Source organism: Martes martes, assembly GCF_963455335.1.
Source record: "Martes martes genome assembly, chromosome: 12".
NCBI lineage: Eukaryota > Metazoa > Chordata > Mammalia > Carnivora > Mustelidae > Martes > Martes martes.
This window is the reverse complement of record NC_137900.1, coordinates 26,586,544-26,612,557: the sequence shown is the minus strand read 5'-3', so window position 1 is coordinate 26,612,557 and position 26,014 is coordinate 26,586,544. Positions and strand designations below refer to the sequence as shown.

The 26,014-nt window shown below is 42.1% G+C and overlaps 1 protein-coding gene across 4 annotated transcripts in view; it reads right to left on the bottom strand.

The window, feature by feature from the left end:
• The window catches only part of NTRK2 (neurotrophic receptor tyrosine kinase 2), a gene marked incomplete at both ends in the record, with an annotated part of 320,362 nt that overhangs the window by 254,699 nt on the left and 39,649 nt on the right, over positions 1–26,014 (bottom strand). For 3 of the 4 annotated variants that reach the window (XM_080819661.1, XM_080819658.1, XM_080819659.1), the window contains 5 exons: positions 94–194; positions 2,798–2,833; positions 14,371–14,676; positions 17,305–17,437; positions 17,959–18,095. In XM_080819661.1, coding sequence (XP_080675787.1) covers positions 94–194; positions 2,798–2,833; positions 14,371–14,676; positions 17,305–17,437; positions 17,959–18,095 — 713 coding nt within the window. The remainder of the gene's footprint in view (positions 1–93; positions 195–2,797; positions 2,834–14,370; positions 14,677–17,304; positions 17,438–17,958; positions 18,096–26,014) is intronic. The other variant, XM_080819660.1, reaches the window with a different exon arrangement.

Here is a 26,014-nt window from a genome sequence, read left to right as displayed (position 1 = left end):
AAAGACACACGCCGAAGCAGTTCGGTTCCCCCAACATTTAAGCTCCCACGGCGTTCAGAGCCCACCTAGGAAACAACTCTTTGTCCCACTCACCGAGAGATGTTCCCGACCGCTTTTGTCAGCAACATCTGTGGAAGGGATTTCGTTACTTCTGTTCGTGGTGTCCCCAATGTCATTTGCTGCAGTCCCATAATCTTAAATGGGAGAAATGGGAAAGAAAAGGAACCATGAAGTTGTCACCAGGCTACCAACCAGCACGAGGATGCAGTATGACCCAGAACCACGAAGCGACACACGTCATGAAGATTCCAAGCCCCTGACAGCCTGGCTGCGGAGGAACAGGACCCAGCTCTTGGTTGAGAGCCATTGTAGTGCTGGGATCGTGTGATGCTCAAATGTTACGCAACCCAGATCTTTCCATCACTGGTCTGGAGGACAAATTCTGAACCAGGTTTCCCTTGGTAGGTAAGAATGTATCTTTTTTTTTTTTTTAATGAAGTCTTTAATATAAATATGAAAGGAAATCGATCCTGTAAGAGTCATACATTTCTAGACCTGGAAGAGCCTTCAGATTAGGATTCTAACTGCCAGTTTTATAGCTGAAGAACGTCATCTGAGCAAAGTCAATGACTAGTTTAAGGTCAACTGGTGGGAAGGAAGGTGGCAGAGCCTAAACTTGGGTGCCCATGTGAACTTTTTTGAAAAGGTCTGAATCGCCAACATTTCAGTCTCTGAATTAATACAGAGGGAGCTACACCAACACAGTATTTAGAATTGTGGGCACACACACTCCCAAGCACATCTCAAATATCACCACCATCTTCTGAATGGATTTTCATCTATAAGGATCAGGTTGAACATAAATGATTGGGGGGTAGTGAATGTTTTTATTAGTAATATTACATATAAAAAATCATAGAAAATTTTTGATGAACTTATTGCAGACAATGTTTATAAATGTTTGGTACTTTTCTTCTCAATAGATACGAGAAATGAGATTTCCATCCTAAACACACCACTTCATTAAGTCAGCCCCAGCTGAACTTCCCTCAGTAGGACTATCAGGCTGGCTTCGGGGCAACAAATTTAAATTATATTTGTGTTAGCAGAGTGCTCCTTTCCATGCGAATAAATAGTAACTGAAAAAGCATCTATTTTCTGTTTGCTGTTTTATCCTTAACTTTGAAACTACATTGTCACCGTTTTCATTTTAAATATACTAGAACATTGATTTCAACCAAACACTAAGAAATATCATCCATTTGCTAATTTTTTACATCTTCATATTCTAATGAGCCACATATGCAAAATTAAATCACTAAAGTATTGATAGTTTAATATCATATTTGGCACAGAGATCCAAAGTGGGATCTGAGGGCAATGGGAAGATGGCCTTTTTAAAATCTTGAGGTTACCAGAAAAGAGCCCAAAACATAATTTTAAGATATAAAATCACAATTCAAACATACCTCTCTAGTGACACAATTTGAGATTTTTTTTTAAGCCATATTGGGACAAATAAAAACAAAAATACACAAATCACATGCACAAAATCATCCATAACACAATTTGAAGGAAATATAGTTTAACGTGCGTAAAACAGGTAAAGACAATATAATCCTCCGTTAAAATTAGCTCAAGTTAAATACACATACATATAACAAACATACAAATATAGAATCTTTTTATAAAAAAATAAAATGTCCACATGTACGTCACGTTAAAGAATGGAATATTTAATAGAATAAGTTATACTTGTCACATTTTAATCAAACTAACTTTTAATCAGTCTTAAATTTTGAGCCAAGTCTTGAAATTGAGGCTGTCACTTCCCTAAACAGAGGCTTCCTGGTCATGAAGGGAGTTTGGGAATCTGTTAAAGACGGATTTTCACCCACATCCCTGGAATTCCATTAAAATAGCAAAGCACAGATGAGAGGTCCAGTTAAAAGGTAATGTAGTTCACCTTCTGGTTTTTCCCTTTCCACATTCCTAATAGAACCCCATCTTTTTCAAAGGGTTCAATGATATTCTCTGAGGAAGACTTAAACTCCAGGGCTGGTTCTAGTAGTCAAGGGTTAATTTGTCCCTCTTATCAATAATGGAGGCAAGAATGGACCATGACCCACTGGACCTTGAATCAAATTCAGGGAAGGCTGGTGGAGATCTCTGGGACAGTTCCCTTTCCTCTGGAACACTTTCAGAAGCTCTTCCATTTCTCCCAACAATGTGAGTGACAGCGCCCCCTCTGTCAGCATCATCTTACTACCATGAGGGGAGTCAGCCTTCTGGAAAGTGGTTGCAGCGCACACAGGGTATAGAGATGAAAAACTTAGATGCCTGATGATATGGTAGAGCTGCTGGGTTAACCAAAGCTAAAAGCATGCCCTACTTTTGAGGTTCCTGTCTGTGAGCCAAACTTCCTTATTATACAAGAAATATAATTTTGAATTGGGTTTACTGTCAAAGCCAGAAACTGATACACCTCCCTTTTCTTGGTAGTCATGGCTTTTAAACAGGTAATTAGTTCCCAATTATAGAAACAAAATGTCTGTTACAGTGGAATGGATTTACTACTTCCAAGAACAATACATGAGAGAGAAAACGCTATTTACAAGCACTGTAAATATCAAGGGAAAGCAGCCATCAATATTGAATGATTTTTGAAATATTATTGTGGCCTGTGTAATGCTTAAAGTGTATATTTAACTGAGCTTAAAGTCCTCTTTTAGTTGATTTGTTTCATTTTAGACAAACAGTTTGAAAAAATACAAAATAAAGACAACATGATAACTACCTTCATAAATTACATCAGGGTAATTTGGGTTGGCACCTAAAAGGCAAAACAAAGATTTGTAAGTATGCATTCAGAGTTAATACTAAGTATCCCCACTAAAATGAGCTAAATAGATATTGAAGGTTTTATAGGTTTATAGGCTATTTTGTAGGACAGATACATGAAACCTGAAATTCTTGGTTTGCTTCATGTGAACTCTTTCCCTCCCCAGTCCCAAAACCTCCATCCCTTCAAAAGAAAAGAAATGAATGAAGAGAAATTGCAAAATCACTGCAGCTGGGAAAACTTTAGCAATCAATGCGTTACAACCGTTTCTAGTATACGGTTGGCCATTTTAATGGCAATCCTGGTACCTTTTTTTATTACAGAGACAGATTGTCTCCATATCACTTTAAAAAACAAAAGATAAAACCTCTGATGGCTTGGGTATCACTTTCAAAGTATATTTCAGCAGGTCTACTTGCTTTCACAAACACATTATTAACCAGCCCAAATAATGATACCTAATGCATAATCTTGCTCCCTACTTGGTGGTCAGATGGGGTTTGCCAAGGTTGAATCAACAAACCCTTTCTTCACCTTAATACAACACAGAAAGATAAATGTGCTTTCTCTATTGAAATGATTTATGTATAAGAGATTACACATAAATGTTATGTCAGGGACAAATGCAAAAGTATACCCACTTAATCTGGGGGTTGGGGAAGGATTCTTTAGTCACCAAGATGATCAGAATATTCTGTTTTAAAATATTCCCGTGAAAATTTGCAAAAATGTTTTCAATTTTTTTTTAAACCATCATCGGCAAGAACTGGTGACAAAACCATTTGCTATTTACTCTCCAATCAGAACTAACTGGGTCTCTATGTGAAAGCCTACTTGGAAATAAAATTAAAATTCGATATAACATTTGTGTGATTACAAAATAAATTTCCAAAGTTACTTCTTATGCTTTTAGGCTCCACTTACTTACTTGTAAACCGTAAAGCTTATTTAGCTCTCATTTCACTTCTAAACCCTTCAGCAGAAAAATATCATTTAAGATAACTAGAGCCAATTTTCTGTTCATGTATTCCTAGTAATTAATAAGGGTAGTCTAAATAAAGAACCAAGTAAACATGGCCTTAACGTTCAAATCAGAATTTTAACACAGTTCAACTAACAGGGGAACATTAAGTAGATGGTTGTGTACGTCGATTCAGGGAAGCTTCAAACTGCTGAGTATTCCATGCTACATGGGACTCCATTCAGGCTGTAGTCTATGTGAATGACACCACCCGAAATTGTGCAGTGCACACCCTGTGCCACCATAGGAGATGGCTCTGTATCAATTTATGCAAAGTCATCGATTCTAGGATATTTCAATAGTATTTTGACTTTTATTATCTCAGACACCATTTCAAGGTAGTCTTGAGGTATTATATGTTAGTATGTGTTATCAGAATTATTTGCAGTGGAAAAGGGCCTTGAAGGCTGTCTTGCAGTCTGAAAGATAATTCAGTGAATAAAGCAGCATGAAATCCCAGTGGCAGCCTTGGTGACGTCATATGCAGGGCACCCACCCACCTGCTGAAATCCTTTCCCTTTGCAGAGTCCCTGGACTGAGTGGGTGTCCTATCTCTGTAAGGATTTCCTACCCTCACTGAAGGAAAGGATCTGTACCCCACTGTGAGCAAGTCATTGAACTGCTCACTAAGTCAAGAGCTGCTCACTAATGCATTCCTTTACAAGATCCCCCTCTGGTCCCCTCCTTACAGTGCCCTCAATATAGAAGTCAGCTTCTGTAATTATACCTGCCCACCAGAATTCACACTCTACTTCTAGACCTCAATCCAGGACCCAGGACCCAGGACCCAGGACTCACATCTCCTTCCCCGTACTCCCCGCAGACACACATCCTAGGATTAGCTAGCCTTTTCCCTTCATCTGTCAGCCCACAGATGGCCACACCACCAGGATGAGCACCTTCTGACCCAAGACCCAAGGGAGGGGGAAGGGTTGAGCAAAGGCAGGTGAGCTGTCACATCCATGAGCCTGCTCACTGCCTCTCATATACCTCTCATCGTATAGTGGGAGGCACAGGGCAGGGGCAATGGCTGGGAACCGGCTCTACCCAAACTGCTAGGTTCCAGCATGGAACTCCAAGAATCCACAAGAATCAGATCCTCGAACCCAGCCTTTCAGGTCATTCTACACATATATATGCCAAAGTAGGAAGACAGAAGCTATTTTATTAAACAATTCATTAACTTGATTCATATTTTTTAAGTATCTGGATATAAGTATACAGACATTCGTTTGTACTAGGTTGGCTGCCTGGGACCCAGGGCATTCCGGAGACAGTGAGCTTTAAGTCTCAAAACTGGGATAGTCCCAGGCAAATCCTTGCAGCATGTCCAGAAACAAGGGCTTTCCCCAGACATAGGACTTTAAGCGTGAAAACTAGGACTAGTCGGTCACCCTGATTTGTCCTCAGGCCCTGAGGGACCTCCCACACAGTCACCTCCTGCCTTTACACATGCAATCCCATAAAGAAGTAAAAAGGCTGAGGATCCAGAGCCAGATTTATCTAAACCACATACTGGGAAGACTGATGTACAGGTGTAATCGACCTCGTCACAGAAAGGGAACACCTAAACACATTACTCACACAAGACTCCCAGGGAACATCCAGAACGTCAGATCAGTTCAATGCAGCAAATACCAGGTATAGAAAAAGGATTTGGGATGGGATCAAAAGTAAATAGGTTAGCCCATAATCTGGAAAACTAGTCTTTTTCCAGACCTACAATTCCTATTGGCGCATGCCTTTCCTACCAAGTTCACCAGCAAAACCATTAGATCACATCTATGCTTTCTGAAAAGTACTACATTTTCCTAACTTCGTTTTCGCAAACGTATGAGAAGAATTGTCACTTGACCTTTGTGGTCTGAAAGACACAAATTTAGTGTGGGATTATGAAACTCACAGGAAGACAATGAGGGAAGAACAATAAGGTGTTTTCTATTTGCCCCTCCTGGCCATACTATACAATGTCTGAGGAGGGCCAGCTCGCTACAATAAAGAAACACCTCTTCCGTACAAAGATTTAGAAAGCCCGGCACATGGGCGGACACACAGACCTAAAGTTTAGCACAAACAGGGGCGCCTGGGTGGCTCAGTGGGTTAAAGCCTCTGCCTTCGGCTCGGGTCGTGATCCCAGGGTCCTGGGATCGAGCCCCGCATCGGGCTCTCTGCTCAGCAGGGAGCCTGCTTCCTCCTCTCTCTCTGCCTGCCTCTCTGCCTACTTGTGATCTCTGTCTGTCAAATAAATAAATAAAATATTTAAAAAAAAAAAAAAAAAAAAAAAAAGTTTAGCACAAACAAGGGTCACAGTACTCCAGCTAACCCCAGCTCATCGAACACAGTATTTTGCTTCTAGCAACTTCTCGGTCAAGCTAACCTCCTGTGGTGCTTATACTCCAAGAGGAAGATAGTTATTAACATCATGTTAAATGCAGACACAAGACAAGGTCACCCCTTCCTTTTCAGACCTCTGCCAATGGTCATATTGGGAAAATATCCTGTCATTTTTAAGTCTAATTTCTAACTGGTTTCTTCCACTTAGTTTAAACGTGCTCATTATATATCATTATAGGCTATAGGTAGAAATGCCTGTTTGAGATATTCAGGACGAAAAGGTGGGCAAGGAGAGATCAACACTGATGATGAGAGGGAAAGCCAACAAAAAGAGAACGAACGTAAGATAAGGAGGTTGAGCCTGTAAGGGGGCTGAGAGCAGAGTTGTGCTTCCTTGAATACCATCCCAGTAGCTCACCAAGCAAGAAATCTCATATTTAAGCATCAAACCCTAAAGCTTCATGTTGAAAACCACCGGAATAAAATATGGAAATTTCTGGAATAAATCTGAAAACCCGGGAACTCCGTCAACCCCACTCCATTCCAAACAAGCAGCACATGACCCTCCAGCTCGCTCCAGCCTGGAAGGAGCTGCTCCTCCCCAACCCAAGGAAGGTGACTGCCAAGCACAAATTGTTGCTTATCTCATGTTCCAATTCTGTTTTCTGGAGAGTGTGTCAAGCGTTGGCAAGTGCTACACGCACTTGTGCTTTGTTCTGGACCTCGGGCCTGTTGTCGGGAATCTGGGGACTGGGACTAACAGGTGCAGGAGGCAGCCTGCCATGCTCCCGGTGCAAACAGGACACCTCATATACGGCCACACACACGCTCCTGACAAAGCTCCAGATTGCAACGGGGCCGTCTGCACCTCCAAAGGACGGACCTTAGGGCATTCAGGCTTCTGAACATCAATGATAAAGTCCTTGCTCCCCAACGTGTCAGACCAAAGCACTTCAGCATCCTCTGACCTCTGTGCGAAATACCTTTAAAGGGAAGACTCGAGCTTCTCTATTCTAAGCTGTTACAGCTCGTGAGTAAATCTTAGGACTCTGCTTAAGTCCTCGTGAGTAAAACTCCATGACTTTTTAACTGTAAGACTCTTAGTTAAGAGTGGGAAGGCAGGAGGGTTCCCTTTCCAACCTGCTGCATAGATAAAAATGATGGTGAAGGCCAGAAGAAGACACAGTGGCTTCCTTCCTTTCAGCTTTTAGTCCCTCTCTAATGCCCTATTTAAAAAAAAAAAAAAAAAAAAAAAAAAAAAGACTTCTCTCTCAATTCTGTTCCCAGACTCTGTTTAGTGTGTTTGTGAAAAATATTTCAAAGAATTCCATATGATAAAGAAATCGCAAAAGATTCATTCTTTCCAAATCGACTGTCCTTGGTTTGTCAGCACTGTTGTCTAACTCATGGCAGTCCCTCCTTCTGATTTCCGGATGCTTCCCTCTTCCTTTTCTAAATGGCAGGCAGAACTCAGGGCCCCCACACAATGGGGGTCCAAACGTCTGGGTTTCATTTTTGGCTGAACCGCTAATGTGCTTTGCAGCATGGGGGGTGAGGGGGGAGCTCTTCACTTTTCCTGTGACAAAGGAATGTTCCATACCTCAAGAGAGGATAATAGCATTGGCCCTGGCAACTCATCAGGAGCTTCGGGAAGCATAATTAATTAACATGAGTACTCTTGAGATTTAAAGAACTATTTAAGTATAAATCTTAATTATCATGATTATTAGGAGCCTATAGCCAAACCATACCCTTCTCGGTTATTTAAGCCAGAAAAGTCCGTCGAACTTTCTTTCCTTTCGCTCCCAGGACAAGGAACGAACGGCTCCTGACAAACGGCCAAGGAGCAAGTTGTGGGGGGCTTTATATTTTCTTAATGTGTAACATTTGGAGAAATTTCCTCTCCCTACATTCTTTGGCCCAAGTACACCAAAACTAAATCTGCCAGTTTGAGGGCAATTCTAAGTGCTGCAGAGAGCTCTAGTTCATCCAGACGTCATGAATCTTTTGATAAAACAGCACGAATGGGAAGCTGTGGGGAAAACTCTTCCAATATTTATAGTTTGTTCCCGACGCACATTTTGCATAGGAGACAACTGCTCCCGAATTTAGGAAGCATAAGTCACTAACTCCCACTGCTTGTGTGAATGAGCATTCTTGAGCTGTGACATTCTTCCTGAATGAGTGGGCCATAGAGAGACTCTTTATGTACTGCTTGAAGAATGGGAAGCTTTCGAACATGGGTGTTTTATCACCCGGTGCTCTGGCTAGGTTCGTGGCAAGGCTAAAGTATTAATCACTTGGGTGAGATTTTGATAAAAGAATCTACTCTTCAACAATCAACGCATTCATGATTACAGAAATACCTGACCTTGAAAATTCTTGACACTTGTGCTATCTGATCCAAAGAGGCCAGCAAAGGCCCCAGGTTTCTTCCTGATTACGCTCACAAGTAATCTCTCTGCCACTGATTTCTGTTTACCATTCTGCTTGAAAAGACGCACTCACCGCTTCTAACCTCCACTCATTCTCCACGCCCACTTTTGAGTGCCCAAGAGGGCTTTTCTGGATGTAGGACTAGATGTCAATGACGGCCACCTAGTGGATCACTGTTACCCCAGGTAAGTCTTATCTCTGGCTTCTAAGCAGAATTTTTGGAGCTTCTCAGGATAGCCCCATGCTTCCTATCTGTGTGCCCCATCAGGGCTCAACTTTATCCACTCTCCCTAAACCTCCTTAAGGCACACATTGAATCCATCCTACCTTTTGCCAAACCCTGTTAGAGCTCATCTCTGTGTATAAACTATTCTGTATTTTTATCATTATTACTCGTAAATATTCTCAAGGAGTCAGTGCCACCATCTTGGCGAATGTCCATGCAGTTCGTCCAATGGCTTCCCCCAGGTTCTGCAGGACAGAAGGGAACTGTCCACACTCCTCAAAGTGTGGTCTGGGACCTGCAGCGTCCGCATCAGCTAGGAACCGGTCAGAAACGCAGCATCTGAGACCCTTTCCCAAATCCATGGCATCAGAACCTGCATTTTAGCAGATGTCCAGGAGAGTTATGCTCATTAAAGTTTGGGAAGCCCTAACTTATAAGCCAAAGTCCAAAGGCTACAGTGGGCATAGAGGATGGCAACTTTACAATGAAACATAAAGCAAACCTAAAAACACCCAACTACCGAGAGAGGTGGGTACTCTTCGGCTGTGACCGTAACAAATGTTAGGGGTAAGGGCGGGAGATGTTTTGTCCCCAGTGACATACGTTTGAGCCCATTCTGAATGGGAGGGGAAGGAGGAGGAGCTTGGACACCAGAAGGAGCTTTCATTTACCTATCCTCTCCAGGAACCCAACTGTGACTTCATTTTCTCTTTAGAGTGCCAAGTCTAGAAAGTTCATGTAGTCAAGTGGCAGAGCCCTGAAGTCTTCCTCTCTGGGCATGTACAAGCTTTTGGATAAGGAGGACAAAGCAGTACTCAGAGAAAAGTGGTTGTGGGTACAAAGTTTCTTCCTCATGGCCACAAAGGAGGTGAGGAATGGGTACGCTGGGGAGGCTATTCTCAGGTGCCTGCCTAGGCTGGAGGTGGATCCGTGTCCTTTGAAACCTTGGCTTCACACTGAGACTTCCAGAGGTCCCAAAGAGGACGGCAGGTGCTTATACGGGACTTCTATGGAAGTTTCTACGTAGCCATGGGGCCTCAGGACAGCATTCTGAAAACCCAAACTGCGTTCCCTGCAGGCAGAAGGCTCTGAGGACGAGTGCCTGTCTCTGGCCAGAGAAGGCTAAGACAACCTATGGTGGCAAGAGGCAGGTGGCATTTGAGTTCGACCTGTAAGCCCAGAGGAGTCAGGATGAGGGACTACAAGGCCTCCCTGTGGACCAGAAGGAGGCCCTATGAGAGAAAGTCCATCCTGACCACAGCTCCTTTGAGGGGGCAGAGGGACCCCTGCAACAGAAGCCTTGCCCCTGGGTGTTGAGGAAGGAGATGCTTCCACCAACTGGAATGGAGACACGTTTGCTTGTTGTAAGGGAACCATAGGAGAGGGGCCCACAGAGAAAGGAATTGCCAAGATCCCATAAAGCTATCCAGGAGGAAGGTCTGCGAATCAGCATTGAACACACCTAGGTCCCAAGAGACAAAGCCACCAGTAAGCACACTTGCTGGCCACTGGGCCCCAGGCCCCCTCCCTTCTACTTGGGCAACAGAAGGCCTGAATTCTCCTTAGCCAGCTCCGGCCCCCACCCGCATCTTGACAGCCTGGACTGGCAGAGGAGAAGAAACTGGGCCTTAAATTAAGTCCAGAGTTCTGATTTCTAACTCAGAAAGACATGCTATTTTCAATTGAGATTTTAGTCTGGAACCTAAAGTGACCAAAGGATTGTCTGTTACTCAACAAGGAACAGAAAAATCTTTCTTGGGTCAGAGTTCTCATCCAGACTGGGGACACTCACCTTTGGGTGCATACTGGAGTCACCAGGGATCTTAAAAATAGAAGAGGCCAAAGTCTGAGCCTCATCCGGGAGCCGCTGAATCAGAATTGCTAGAGGTGGGCCCTAGAAATGTGTGCTAACTAATGACATAACCATTAAAAATCCCCAGTTGATTCCAATGCACAATAAGGAGACAAGGAGCAGGATACTAGCATTCAGAAGCCAGAGAAAATTATTCCTAATGAATACATGTTCCAGGGACAATGGAAAACAGCAATGAAATAAAATTAGTTTGATGGTTACAAGCTGCACTCCTCAGGGTGCTGGAAGGATAAATGCTACAGTTTCCTAAATTTCATTTGGAAGCGAACGGTTGAGTTTTGGGCTTTAAATGTGACCCCAAACTGATCAGAGCCAAGTTCAATTCTAAACGTGGCCTCCAAAGTGATCAGTCTGGTGTCTGGAGTTTGGGAAAGTGTTCCCTCCCTTTCTCGGTCACTAGCCAGGTTGCCAGTGATTAACAGATGGGAAGGCACTGGCTTGGTGTCTGGGGCCCTGCTGACATCGAAAGGTCTCATCACACCTGTCCGTCCTCATTAGCACCCTGGCTGGGTCTGGTGTCAGAGTCTGCGAGGTCCCGGCTCTCTGGAGAGACACTGTATGGGGATCTCTGCCGACGGCCTCACACCCCACGGATGGTGCCCTCTTGACCTGGCCGGTGCCGGCTCCAGGTCTCTCTGCTCCAAGGAGGAAGGAGCAGCGTGTCTTCCCTACCATGAGGTATGAAAGGTCATCAAGGCTATCACTACATCCCGCCAGTCCATCTTCTTCACCAGAAAGCTCACCAACTTTTATTTGAGGGACTTTGTTTCTTTGCTTTTATTTCTGTTTTTGTTTCTTTCGTCGCGCTTCATTTTCCATCTACAAATGGACAGTGAATTCCTACACCAGGTGACTACCCCCATAACAATCTCGGTTCTGAGCTGAAGAAGGCAGGCACTTTCTGAAGACAGCAGAGCCACCATTTAAGTCTCCTGGCCGCATATGGAAAAGCAGCTCACTTCACCCCTCCCAGGCCACCTGCTTCCTCACAAGCCAGGAAACTTGCAATCCAAAAAAAAAAAAAAAAAGTCTCTTCAAATAAAGTAGCTGAAACATCTTATCAAAAAGATTTGTAAGAGCTAAACTTCTTCTTACCAATTACTATGGGACAACAACAGAAATACTAAAGGAATATAAGCCCACATTTGACGTGTCATCCTAAACTTGTAAACTTTAGACCAGCAGGGAAATATATATATATTAATATTTTCTATTTGTTTATTTTTCTTTAGTTTTAAAGGAGGGTAAGAGGGAAAGGAAGCAATTCTTTAAAAGGCCATTATCTGTATTCTATGACTACAAATCTCATAAATACCAAAGATTCTATCACACAAGCCAAGTGAGGTCAATCTCTAATTGGTCACACTGGTTTATAGCCCACAAGGGCCATTTATATCCACTATCACCCTGGGCCAAGTCTCTTTTATTTCCACTTTCATTTATTACTCCATGATAGCCGGCCCTTGAGTAAATACTTAAAGGGGGAAAAATCGTCCTTCCTAAAAGCAGATATTTATATTCCAAAGATTTGATAAAAACAAGAAGAAGGAAAGAACAAATGTCTTCATAACGTTAACCTTGACTTTTATCTTTTGAAAGATGATTATTTCCTTTAAAGGGAATACGTGAGTGACTCCAGGTGATTCTTACACCAGAAATCAATTCTTTCCTATCATTAGCTAAGTTAAAACTAACAAAAGCAATCGATAAAAACGAGGCCACATGGGTAAGAGGAGTGGAGCGCTACCAAATATTGGCACCACACAGAAATGTTCAAAAGAAAATACATCAACGCCCTGTGTTAAATAGAAGCCAGCAGCTTTACCCTGGCAGGACCGAGCATCAATCAAAGTGCACAAACCACTTCTAGAACCTTCCGATGCCAGACCCTCACCCTGAATCAAGTTCACCTCCAACAGTTTCAAAAGGCAACTGCTGGCAACATTCAAATAAAGTCTGAAGTTTAGTTAATAGTCATGGGCCCATGTCAGTTTCTTCCTTTTGACAAAGGCCACCGCAGTAATGTGAGACGTTCCCAATAGTGACAACTGGATGAGGGGTGTCTAGGGACCCCGTGCTGTCTTTGCAACTGTCTGGTACATCTAAAATCATTCATAAATAGAACATTTATTTAAAAACATACATAAAGCGGCTGTCCCCAGGCAGAGTCTGTGGATTTTACTCTAAGGCTGTACTCCCCCAAACGTGCAGGAAGAAACACAGTGATCTAGAGATTTACTACAGCAAACGGAGCCAAGCAGCTAAACTCTCAATGAAGAGGAAGATTTAATGGCACAGAAAACAACCGCCAAGGGTAGCCTGGGCAAGGTGTCCAAACATAGCTTGTTTTATGTGCTCCTGAAAGGCTGTTTGTAAATCACATTCGCATAATTCAAACAACGCTTTGAACACGCTAAGGAAGCTTGTGCATTTAAAAAGCTATTTAATAAACACCAGGGTATTGGAGAGGTTTATTGTGTAATGGAATAAACCGTTAGCTACAGGTGGCTTCTCAAGCATCATCTCTGCCCTTGGGGCTGCCCGTTGAGCCCCCAAGTTCACACTGCCCATGCAGCCCCTGCCTCCCTGGCCTCTAAGTTTCCATCTTCCCTTTCCTCTGCCAAGCCATCTTTGTGTGGCTGTGATTAATTCAGCGTTGTTACAGCGAATTCTACTCAGGTCCAGGTCCCAAAGTCCAAACAGGCCTCAGCCTCCACAGTGTTATCAAGTACTCAGGCAACAAGATTCAGCAAGTAAGAACACTCGCCAAACGACAGTTTCTGAAGCAGGTAAAGGCATGACAGTTGTCCCTGCCATAACTGGGACTCACACTGGAATTCTCCTGCTGGCCACGAAATGGACTCCTGAAGGCCAGCCATCCTGTGCCTAGTCCAAATCATCAGTCAGAGGGAAACAGTCACCGCTCCTAGAAACACAACTCAGGATCCAACAGAAGAACGTCTGCACTCGACCCGGGTAAGCCACACATTCCAGGACCCTGGTCTCTCACCCATGGTGGGAGGGCAGGATTCTGAATTCCAAACGGATAAGGGGGCTAGGAAACACATCTTCACCAGTTCATGAGCCAACCAAATATGGTTCACCTGCCCACAGTTTTGCATGGGTTTTGCCATTTGGGGTACAAAACATCATTTGGTACAGAACATCATTTAACACATGAGATAGAAATAATGGGTGCATCTGACTATTGTTCAAAATGATTCATCCTCCCATCACCTCCTTGGGAGTATGAGTCCCTGCCCTTGGACTTGGCTTCGGCCCTATGGCTTCCATTGGCTGGTGGTATGCAGCCCGAAGAGACCATGCACCGGTACCGAAGCTAGTCCCCGAGAAGCCAAGCCTATTTCTAGTTGCCTGCTTGCCGTCTACACTAGCTACTACGAAGCAGGTCTCTTATGTAGCTGGTAGTTCTTTACCTATACTCCAGAATAAAGACACACGGAACAAAACAGCCCCTCTGACCCATAAGCAAGACTAAATAATGGTGTTTTAAGCCACTGGGTCTGGGGGTGGTTTCCTATAAGCACCATTTTGTCAACAGTTGGTGACATGCCCTATCATCTCCCCTCCCACTCCCCCTGCCTTCCCCCCTCCGTGCTGAAACGCCAGGTACTCACCGTCATCGATTCCAGGCCAGCCCATGAAGTGAGCAGAAATCTGTTTCTCGTCCTTCCCGTACTCATTCTTGGCTACTAACTTGTAGTCCCCATTGTTCATGTGAGTGGGATTATCCAGCTGGAGGCAGCCATGGTACTCCGTGTGATTGGTAACATGGATTTTAGTGCAGATGTATTTGGACTCATTCAATATGGCCCCATTATAGAACCACTGAAGCGCTGGTTTGGGGTTGCCTTTCACAGTGAATGGAATGCACCAGTGGTGGTCTGAGGTTGGAGATTCGAGAAATGTGATAGTTGGAGCAACTAAATTGAAAAAGAGAGAGTTAATAGCACCAGAACGCTCAGAATTCTCCCCATCTCCAGATTTCTGTGTCATCAATAGGGGATTTTATTCAAGGACCCTTTGGTTTAAGAAAATACAGGACCGGCAACTCTGGAATCCATCAATATTTTGAATCATCATCAAGGCTGATTGAATTCCCTACAGAGAGTTTCAAAGAGACTCCTTTCCCTATACTTAAGACCCATGAATCATAGTCATTTTTCAAATCTATTCAGTGTGAGAACCAGCTCCAAATAGATTGCGGAGATTTCTGACAGCAGAAGAGGGTTCATTTGAAGTCAACTTTGGTTTCAAATAAATATGCCTTGATCTTATGTAGATTTGTCACCAAAATGCTGAGGGCCACTGTTTTTTATGGTCCTTCACTAAACAACACAAATACGGACAAAAATGACCTCGGAAATATTGCCGGAAGCCCAAATCTCACATCATTTATCGAAAACAGATCGAATTGACTAAGGCTATGAATGCTCCTACCAATGCAGACTGATTATTGTAAAGTATGATTAATTGGTACTTTTTGCTGATTGCCAATAGTAAATGCTCTTTAAAGGTGCCTTGGTGGCTCTCAAGTCATGACCTCAAGAGTCGTGAGATCAAGCTCCACTCAGGCCCTGCACTCAGGGGGGAGTCTGCTGAACATTCTCTCTCTCTCTCTCTCCCTCCACCCCTCCCCCTGCTTGTTTTCTCTCTCTCTCTCTCAAACAAATAAATCCCTTTTAAAAAAAAAAGCATGACATTTCATTACAGCACACTCCATTTTTGCTAGATTTCAGAAGCCAATGTTTTGATCCTTTCTAAATGTCTGGGGTTCTGTCCAAACTTAGACAAACAAACTAGAGATTACTTAAACTTTAAAAAATAAAGCACTCTATCCTTTGGGGAAACAAACATTCAAGTAGCATCTTTAAACAGAGTACTTATTCTGAGGAAAGGTACTTAAAGTCCCTCATAATTGTTTATTTTAATGCGGTCTGACTTTGATAACAATATAATTGAGGACTGGAAAATACCTCCAGAGACCTCATAGTGTCTTTTCTCGGGTCAGGAAACCCAAGTCCAGTGAGGTTAAAGGACTTGGTCAAGTTTAGCGAGCGAGACAGATCTGGAACAGGGATCCTGATCTCCTGATGTCCGACCCAGAAGCCCTTCCCTCTTGACCTGCTTCTTGTGGTACGGGTTCATCACACAAGGAGGGGAATTACAGCCTGCTAACACTTTGGCCAGAGGCACTACCAAAGCTGTCACAGTTGTTAAAATTCTTCACCATTTATTCCTTTTATTCTTGATCTAGATTTTGATAGATAAGGTCAATTCCTCAGACCATGGCAACCACCATAGATATTACAAGAGGAAATTTTGAATGTGAGCGTCCTGATTTGTAGGTCTGTGTTACAAATACAAGGACCCCAGCAGGGTAGGGACAACACTTACCTTCCTCCCACCAGCCCAGGCCCCCATGCTCAGGACCCATTTATTCCTTCCACCATGCTCAAAAGAGCTTTTGGTGAAGTGTTGACTTACAGACATAAAGTCGGAAGCTGATTGCATGTGTTTGGGGATTAACATTGATTTCAGGCTTCTGGGTGGGTCAAAATGATGAGAAATTATAAGTCCAGTACCTACTGAGCACAGAGGTTGTGCTCACAGTGACAAAGGGTTACGGTTGGTGATTGCAGTCATGCACCCCAACAATCACATACAGAATTTGTGCCGTGGGTGAACACTAGCCAGCGTATCCATGTGTCTGCATGTGCGCAATGTGTATTTGTACATACACACGTGCCCACTTGTGGTTTTCTCATCCAAATCCTGACCCAGACACAGTAAAACCTCATGAATTTATACTGATTAGCTCAGAATTTGGAACGATGTGCAAAGTACATGTGATTTTTTTATTGGAGTACATGTTCGCATGAAACGCTACAATCTGGAATGTTAAGATAAGTGTGGTGTGATTTTTAATACTGGAAAATAATGCACATACGCTGAAGAAGCATAATAGCCCATATCTTAGTTTGAACGTATACAGAAATGTAAACCCATCATAATAAACGTTTTCTGCAGCTGATAATAATTTTCGGTCATTTAGGCAGGACTCCGCCAACCTGCCCACAAAAACTTGATGTCAAGCTAATGAGGTTTTATCGCGTCAACAGCACACTCGGGTGTTCGTGAATAGACCGTGCTTTAGGTGAAATAAATTTAAATCTTCATATTTTCAAGAGTTTTCAAGATTTTAGAAACTGGTATATCAGAACATAAACGAAAACTGATTAGCAAGAGGCGGATAACCAGCTCAAAATATGTTCTCTCAAAAAAAAAAAAAAAAAAACCACAGAGGAAGACACAAGAGGACAAATTTAAGATTAAAAAAAAAAACAACTTAAAAGGAAGACATGCATGTGTAAGAGAGATTTGCAGAAATAGAACACTGATATTTCTTATATTTCTTTAAAAAATACACACAAAACACTGTACACACTTTTTTTTTAACACTTAAGCAGCACCCAAAGGGCCCCAATGACAAATGCATGTATGTCTATGATCATTGGCTATTAAAAACATATGCCCGTCTGATTACGTACAATGTACAGTGAGGTTCACAGAATCTTGGTCTTCTCCTACAAGATTTTCTGCCACACAGGAGATCTGCTTTCCACTGTCATCAGATGAAATGTTAGTTATCCTTAAGGAGCCCTGCGTGTGGCTTGTTTCATTCTACAAAAGAATTAACAGACAAAAACAATCCTTATTAGGGCTGATCCCAAAGTGATAAGACTTGGGGTTTCTCCCCCTACCTAAAGAAAAAAATATACACCATTGGAAAAGGGTTCTGGCCTGAATTGGGGCCAGGCAGAAGTGTAAATCCAGAGCTATTCTATTTCTCTAGAGTATAACTGTTCAATGAGCGAAGTTTCTTTAATCCCCGGATTCCTATCTACCTCTCTCCAAGGGAAAAGACCACAATAAACATCCCTTACCTTGCTCACGAGGACATAAGAAGCTCACTAGAGACCCAGAGACTCTAATCTACTGGATATACACAACTCAAATGCAAACCTGCACTCCTCTTTGTTAATTACAAGAATGAACAGAAAGTAAATGTACATCAAAAACTCATCATAAATTTCTCTGTATGGTCCTATAAAATAGTAAGGGATCATCACTAGATGAATCCAATCTCAAGTTCTGAGACACTCTCATCTCTCTAGGAACCCAGAGCCAAACAAAAGCCTTACCATATGTTTGGAAACCAGATTACCGACATCCCAGTACAAATTCGGGACTGGATCACCTTCAACGCTACAAGATAATGTGATAGACTTTCCCTCCTCCACAGTGAGGTTAGGTGCGGCCAAATTTGCTGATGGCAAACCTGTGGAACAAGAAAAGTCAAGTGGAGACATATATGAATCATTCGATGCATTGTCAAAGTAATAGCAAAAAATCAGAAACTCTTCATGCTTTAGAATCAGTAATTATTTACTTCCCGAGACAGATTTATGTTGATCTGAAAAAGTGCTGGGTTGGTAAGCTTTACAGGTTTAAGGTGCACCAAAAATGTGCAGTTATGAGGTTTGAAAACAAATTTTGCACACTGCTGAAAAATATTATTGCAGCATAACTTTTTACTATTAAAAAATCTAGTTTATAAAACATAAATTGGTATCTGTAGACCATCTTGTCTTGTCGTTCCCCTCATTTTCCCCTTTGTTGCATCTATATTTTTGTATAAATCCATTTTTTATGCTAAGTGACTCATAAAGATGACCCCACCATCAGACCTAGATTTTGAGACAGTCAGATTACAGAAGAGAATGTAGCTTTGGGGGGTGTTTTTGTTTTTAGAGGGAGGGAGGGGCACAGGGAGAGGGAGAGAGAGACTCTGGAACGCACTCCACCCTCAGTGCAGAGCCCAATGCGGGGCTCGATCTCAGGACCCCGAGATCATGACCCAAGCTCAAACCAAGAGTGGGATGCTTAACCGACTGAGGTGCCCCAAGAAAATGCAGTATTAAAGCATTCTTCACACATGAAGCTGGACCATTAAAATACCAGAATGTCCCAAAGTTATATAAGTCATAGTTCAATATCAAGGGAAAAACGGGTTATAGTAAAATTTCCAGTATGATTAAAAAAAAAAGTCACATGGATCTATACTCCCACATTTCAAAAGCTTTATTGATGCCATTACCACTTCCTTAAACTATCACACCTATTGGGTGTTTACACTGCTTTAACTCACATGGGACTCACAGTATTTTCTGTATGAAAGCGTGTCCCAGAGAGCGTAATAACCATATGCCAGGTCCTGCCTGTCAAGCTAGTCTCTCACTTGGTATCAGAAACTGCTCAGGGCTGCATTCACCCCGACAGTTATGTCCCGTACACCTACAACGCCTCATGAACTCAGGAGCAACCCAGAGGTCAGAAAAGGCAATTCATCTTCAATACTCATTAACTGCAATAAAGCACCCACCTAGGGCTCCCTGACCCACTGTCTCCACAGAACTGTGTATAAACTCCTCTCCCATGACACAGTCCTTACTGACAAAGCCATTCTTCTTTATGACCAAAACCAGCCTGGAACGAGACTGTCCCAGGGGTCTGTCTCCCGGTGTCCCCACCATCGGCAGAGGACTTCCCAACCAGACCCGGCTTTCAGTGCCCGCAAGACTCTTCAGAACCTTTCCTGTCAGCAACCCACAGAAAGCCACGTTCTTTCACAGGGTTTCAAAAATGCCCCCTAAGACTCTGAGTTTCCTACTCAGAGGTTTTCAATCTGTCATATTTTAGCTTCCAAGGCTCTTCTTTTGTTCCTGAATGGTCTATTGGTATAGGACCCTGTTTTTGTCTCCTGGGTGCACTATCGCCTGATCTCTTTGAGATCTTGCTCATTTCTTTTTGAACTTTTCTTCTCTCCACATCAACATTGTTTCTGGCAACTTGTTTTCCTTCATCTTTTTGTTTGGTTATTTGTCTCTTGTTATAAGCTTTTCTCAAACAGTGGGTATCACTGGCCGTTCAGACATCTTTAAGAACAAGGCACTAGAGGCATTGTGCATTTAACGGTTGGTTTCCTTGTAGGGCCATATTCTTAGCCTCTTTCCTGGGTACCTCCTGATGTCGATATCATTCGGTCATTTTGGGACAGAGTCTGGTCAGATTATTCAGATAATGCTCTTCCAGTGTCCTACCCGGAAGAGGAAGGGGGACGGAAATATCGATATTCGGTATATAAATCCATCCTTCTCTCTGTGGTTCTCACAGCCTCAGCTCTTTCAGGAGTTCCTCATAATACTGACTTTATACTCTTTAGAGAATAAACCTTCAGTTTTCTGCTGAGGAGGGAGGGGTGCGGTCACCTGGAATGTATGGAGTGAAAATGGGACTAACGGCTCCATCCGGGACTTGACCCACTCTCTTGGGATTGGTGCTGCCTGCAAGCCTGCTTCTTCCTGAGCCCGGTAGCCTGCATCCCAAACCAATTTCCTCTTGCCTTTGCCCTCTGCCAACCTGGTAACCAGCATTCTCAGGTGTCAGCTCAGTTTCTATTCGTCTGTCTGCTTTCCAGCTTGCAACTGTTTGCGTCCTGTTGACTCCTCTGCCATTTCCTTGTGCTTAGAGATTTATCTGCTGATTGTGGAGGGATCACAGAGCCAGAGCCTGCCCTGGTGCTTGTCCTCAGGGTATGACCTCCTCCACCAACAGATCGTGGACATATCTCTCTTGGCACCTTGAATACAAACTATGAGATGAATTTCCCACTTCCTATAAATGTATATAATAGTTTGGAAATTCTGAGCAGAAAAAAAAGTTTAAAAGAGAGATTCTCAAGAGAGAATGCTATGTCATAATCTCTATTTCCCCAAGAAAACGTAATGTAGTCTTTTCCATCAAGCCTAAATTTATATAAACAATTCTAAAAAATGTGTGTTTAATTACAGTAATAGTACTATCATTTACTGGGCTTTCATTGAACCAGAACCTTTTCTTCTAGTACTTTCAGTGACTGGTTTATGTAACCCTTACAACCATCATGAAGTTAAGTGTTTGTCCTCATCTAATTAACAAAGAATATGAGTTCCGGAAAAGTCTAATACATCTCCCAAAATTGCCTACGTACCTGTAGACCTTGCATTTGCACCCAAAGCTCGAGGCCCTCACTACTACATCTACTTCCTTCCCAGACGGCATAGATCCATTTTAGCATAAATACCAACATGTATCTATAACTAAGAATTTAGTTCATTTAGAAAATAATTACGTGTCTATTTGTGAAGGAAGAATGAGTCTCCTTTATTTATAGAGAATTGTATCACCCTGTCACAGCAGTCTCCAAAAGAATCTGCAAAATTGGCCAAGTCTAGATCTTCTAGATGTAAAGTCTTCCACAAATGAGTAAGCATCTGACTCACGTTAATTCTAAAGCATTAATATGCTGGCCAGAGATTCAATAATGGAAAAAACAATCTGTACTTGAAATATCACTTGAGGTTTAATTAGCACAATAAAAATGAATTGGGAGGCGTGAACAGCCAAGGCAGGATAAACCATTTGCCAGGCACTACTTCCTGGCTTAATAAGATTTGAAATCGGCACAAGTACAGAGCAAAGCTCAGCAGTGCTTCCAAGAGCTTCCAGCCCTACTGTCATGGGATCCTGATTTAAGCCTCCGAGAGGTCTTCCTCAACCTCCCTGGACAGCAGAGTTGACCAGCCACCCAGAGCCCACACAGACGCCTCTGACCCGGATGTGTTCAGAAAAGATGCACCAGCCTACGGACCTCGGCAGGAAGTCGCCAGCCACGCGGAGAAAAGGTTGACTTCCTTTCGACCAGGGCTTCCCAAACTGTAATGTGCCTGTGACTCACCAGCAGATCTGATTAGAAACACTGCTTCTTTCCAGTAGGTCTGCATCGCAGCCCAACCCATGGAGCAAACTCCCTGTTCCACAGACCACACTTTGAGTGGCAAGGGTTTAGACGACGGGTGTTGGGGTGGACAATTGCTCACTAGGTTTTGGGGTCTATGACCATTATGCTTAAACTCAGCAGGGATCCGAGCCATCAGCTCTTCCATGGAACTTTCCCCAAAGTGTGTTATGGAACTCAGACTCTTTGACACACTCTCTGTTGTTGGGGGGTGGGGGGTGATGGTGAGAATGTAAGATTAAAAAAAATAAGAGCCTATAGTAACTTCCATAACTCTGGATGTTTACTATGCACATTACGTATGAAAAAGCTCCCAGAAGTCCTGCTCCAAAAGAATCGGTTCACTTCCACGGATCTTATATTCCCCCAGCTGTTTTGAGTACACCCTTTCTCTGTGGTATCTTGTTGTGGCTTTGTTATTTTTATTTGAAGTAACCTGACAAACTAAAAAGGATTGCACATATTTAAATTTAGATGTAAAATATATTTAGGGCTACATAATCATATCAATGGTATGAATAACATTAATAGCTCGTGTTTATTGAGTACTTAATATGCGCTAGACCTCATCTGCAATATTCTAGATATTAGGTTATTTGGCATGCTGAAGACTCTTGCAAGTAGGTGTCATCAGTAACCCCATTTCCAGACGAAGTTAAAGTTTATCAAGTACCACAACTAAACAGCTAGCAAGTAGGAGCTGGGCTTGACCCACCTCTTTCTGTCCGTGGCCTTAACCAACACATGGATTGGCTGCCTCCTTTACTGGGCTCAGCCCTGTCTCTGTTCCCTTCCGTGAGCACACACTTCTGGACAGTTGACTATGTCTTAGGATCACTAATTTAAAATATGCAGGTTCTCTCCTTTCCTTTATCACCATTCCAAAGGGACAAGAAATGCTCATTATTAGCACACTATTTGGGTAAAAATAAATTCGGTCTACCTATCCCCACAAACATAAAAAGAAAATCAAGTAGGCAGGGTGTCACTTTCTAATCATTGAGGAAAACTAACCTCTAATCATTTTGAGTTATTAACTCAGCTTTGCAGTGAGTGAAATGGGTCAGGACTGGGTTTTATTTTTTACCTCTAAGTAGGGATTATGTTCTTTCTCATCTTGTTTTAAACTATCTTGTTTAAGCTCTGTTCATTTTGTGTTTGGTCACCATTCCGTATGTAAAATATTCACATAAATTATGATTTTGTCTACTCTCTCCTCTCCTCTCATGCTCTCTCTTTTTGGCATATCTTCCAAATTCTCTGTCTCTTAAAGCATATATATTTCACTACCAGGAAAGAAGCCAGAACGAGCCTGACCTATTTAGAAGTAGCTGCTTTACACCCAGTTACAAAAATGACAGAAAATTAGCAAAGTGACTTTCCAAGCCCAAATTGGAAATTGTGTTTCTATACTTCTGTGAACCATGTCATTACAGTGAAAGCAACCAGGAAACTTCTAAACACAAAAACTGTGTCAGCGGCTGACAGGTTGGGAAAAAACAGCTTTATTTGCCATTCTAAAAAGACAAAGAATAACAATGGTCCACTGTGTGGCTTGCTGTGTTTTAGGAAACAGAACCTGATCCCCAGTAAAAGCAAAGCAACCTGGCAAACTAGACTTCGTACATGTTTTTTGGGGTTTTTTTGTTTTGTTTTGTTTTGTTTTGTTTTGTTTTGTTTTTTTCAGAAAAGAAATAACAAGTCAATCCAGCTAAGGTGGTAAGAAATTAATGTGTTATACCAATCTAACTTCCGGAGTACCGACACAGCATTTCCCCCAAATCTTCCATAAGCTCTAACAAAGCAGAATTGCAATCAGTCTGGTTTCCTGGTTTGAAACAAAGAAAGACTATGTACAAACACGCTAAGTAGACAGGTACTACAAACCACAGTGCAACAACCAAAAGCAAATCTTAAAAAGAAATCATGAAAACCAATTTACCTCAAGGAACCAGCCTTCTTTTCCCAGGCACCTGCAAACTGACCTCTCCCACCATAAATAATATTTTGTTGATTGGTCTTAAGGAACCTCCACACTGAAAGTCTGAAGGTTGGGGAAGTGGAAAATTGGAATTGTTGTTATAAATAACAAGGAACCAAAGGCAGGACTGATTTCAACTTGTGGGACCATTAAGGGAGTTTTCTATAGTAGCCATACAGTCCAAGCATCAAGTGAATTACCACCTTATATTCACTGTGGGACTAGCATGTTCTACGGTAACCAGTTACTAGTAAAATGGGTTGAGGGATTGTTTTGATAATGACCCAGAGGAATATGCCTTTCTTACATGCATTGGCCGTCTACTTAGAACAGAACATCTCAGCCACTATTAACACCTCCTGAAGAAACTCTCTTCTGGAGATTTAAATCCTAATTATAGGATAAAAAAAAGTTTAAAGTATAAAGTATACTGTTCTTTAATAATCTCATTTAGTGAGGGGAAATGATTGCAAAACTAGATGCTGAAGATCAATCAAAGTGGCAGACGCGTTCTTGTATTAGATCAGCACAACAACCTTGGCAAAAGAACCTTTCTTTAGAACTTGGGTGATTTGATCTCTGTCTTCAGAACCAGTGTGCCTAGCGACTCTTTTTTCAAATTACTGTGGAAATTTTAGAAGAATGTGTTTTGTTGCCTTGCAATTAATACAGTTTTTCTAAAGTTAAAAAGGACCTTGTGGAGAAACAGACCACAACATGTTTCCCAGCATGAATAAATTTACAGTAATTCACGCCAGGAGGGGCTGCTAGAAAAATACTGTGAGACATTCTGACCGTGCTGCTAATGGTAACATGGCCATTAAACTTCCCAGCCCCACCTACCATGTTCGCTTGATCACTAAGGGTAGAAGGAACGTGAGACTCTTTCAAAATGGGATGATGACAGAAATTTCAAAGGGAATGACAAAATGTTAATATATGGAATAATTATAATTTATGTAAATTATAATTTAGCTAGAATAATATAAATCTTTAAGTTATCGTAACTGAAATATCTGCACCATTATATAAAAATCTGGTCCAACGCGATCATTACTATAACATCCGTGGCTCATGCATTTATTAATTGGTGAATTCAGCAAACACTAATCAAAGCCTATTACATTCAGGGATACGTTGATACCATGGAGGATGTATTTTTGTTTATAAAATGTAAAGAGTTTGTTCATATAATACTTACATGGTGAAATACTAAAAGAGGAAGTTTTTAAAGAAAACCCACCTAATAAATGAATGAAGTCTCAGTAGCTCTTTCTTATTGAAATTAAGATGTTACCAGTTGCAAATTAAGGGAGTAACCATGGTTATTGCAAATTGTTGGCTTATGATGACAAAACAAACACACAAGACCATACAATACTCTGATGAGTGACCCCTACACTTAGCTAACAAGTTGCATCCAAAAAAAAAAGAAGAAGAAAAAATGAAGATGCGTTCCATGAATCCATGATGTAATTAAACACAACAGATATATTTTAAGTCTGCAAAGGGCAAGACCTAAAAGAAAAGCCAACCAACCACAAATCTATGCTCTAAACAAGACATCTAAGTTGAAGACAGTGACATATTATCTGATTTCTTTAGTATGGACTTTCAGAAACAATTTAAATCCAACCACCTTGTATAAATCTACTGCTCAATTTGTCTAACTTCTCTTTAAAGAGTCCAAACTGGGAAAACGTGATGAAGAAAAGTAATATAAGACTAAGCTCCAAACTGAAGCGTCCCCTTCTGATCTCCAATCTCTAGAAAATTTTTGGAAACTCCAGAACCATGTTGGAAAATGAGACAGCATACTGCTAGTGGAAAAGACACTGTGAGAAACCCCTGAACAAGAGAAAGCAAGACAGTGTGACAAAAGAAAATGAGCCCAGCCCCAAAGGGGCACATAAGTATTCCCTACACAAAATAGGGAGGCTCTAGGCTGACCTAAGACTGAAGGAGCAGACGGCAAGACACAGTGCCTCGGCTGAGACACGGGGCCACTGGTTCAGGACACACACAACAGGAGGAATAGCCTTTCCCCATCCTGTCCCTACCCACTCATTGTGGACACAGCATCCAACAAGAAGCAACAAGTGTGGGAAACTTACTAGAAAAAATCAGTAGTGCTAGGTGCTGGTGACACCCTAGAGATATGATGAACTCCAACATGGGAAAAGGTGTTTCAGTTACAAAAAACAAAACAAACAAACAAACAAAAAAAAACAGTCAGTAGAGATTGCAGAAATTAGAAACTGAGAAAAATTCAGTATCTGCAGAAACAGCCGAAGGCCAAAGGAGTGAGTCAAGCCATTTCCCTGTAACACAGCACAAAAAGACAAGCAGATGGAAAGCGCTACTGAGGCTGAGGGGTACG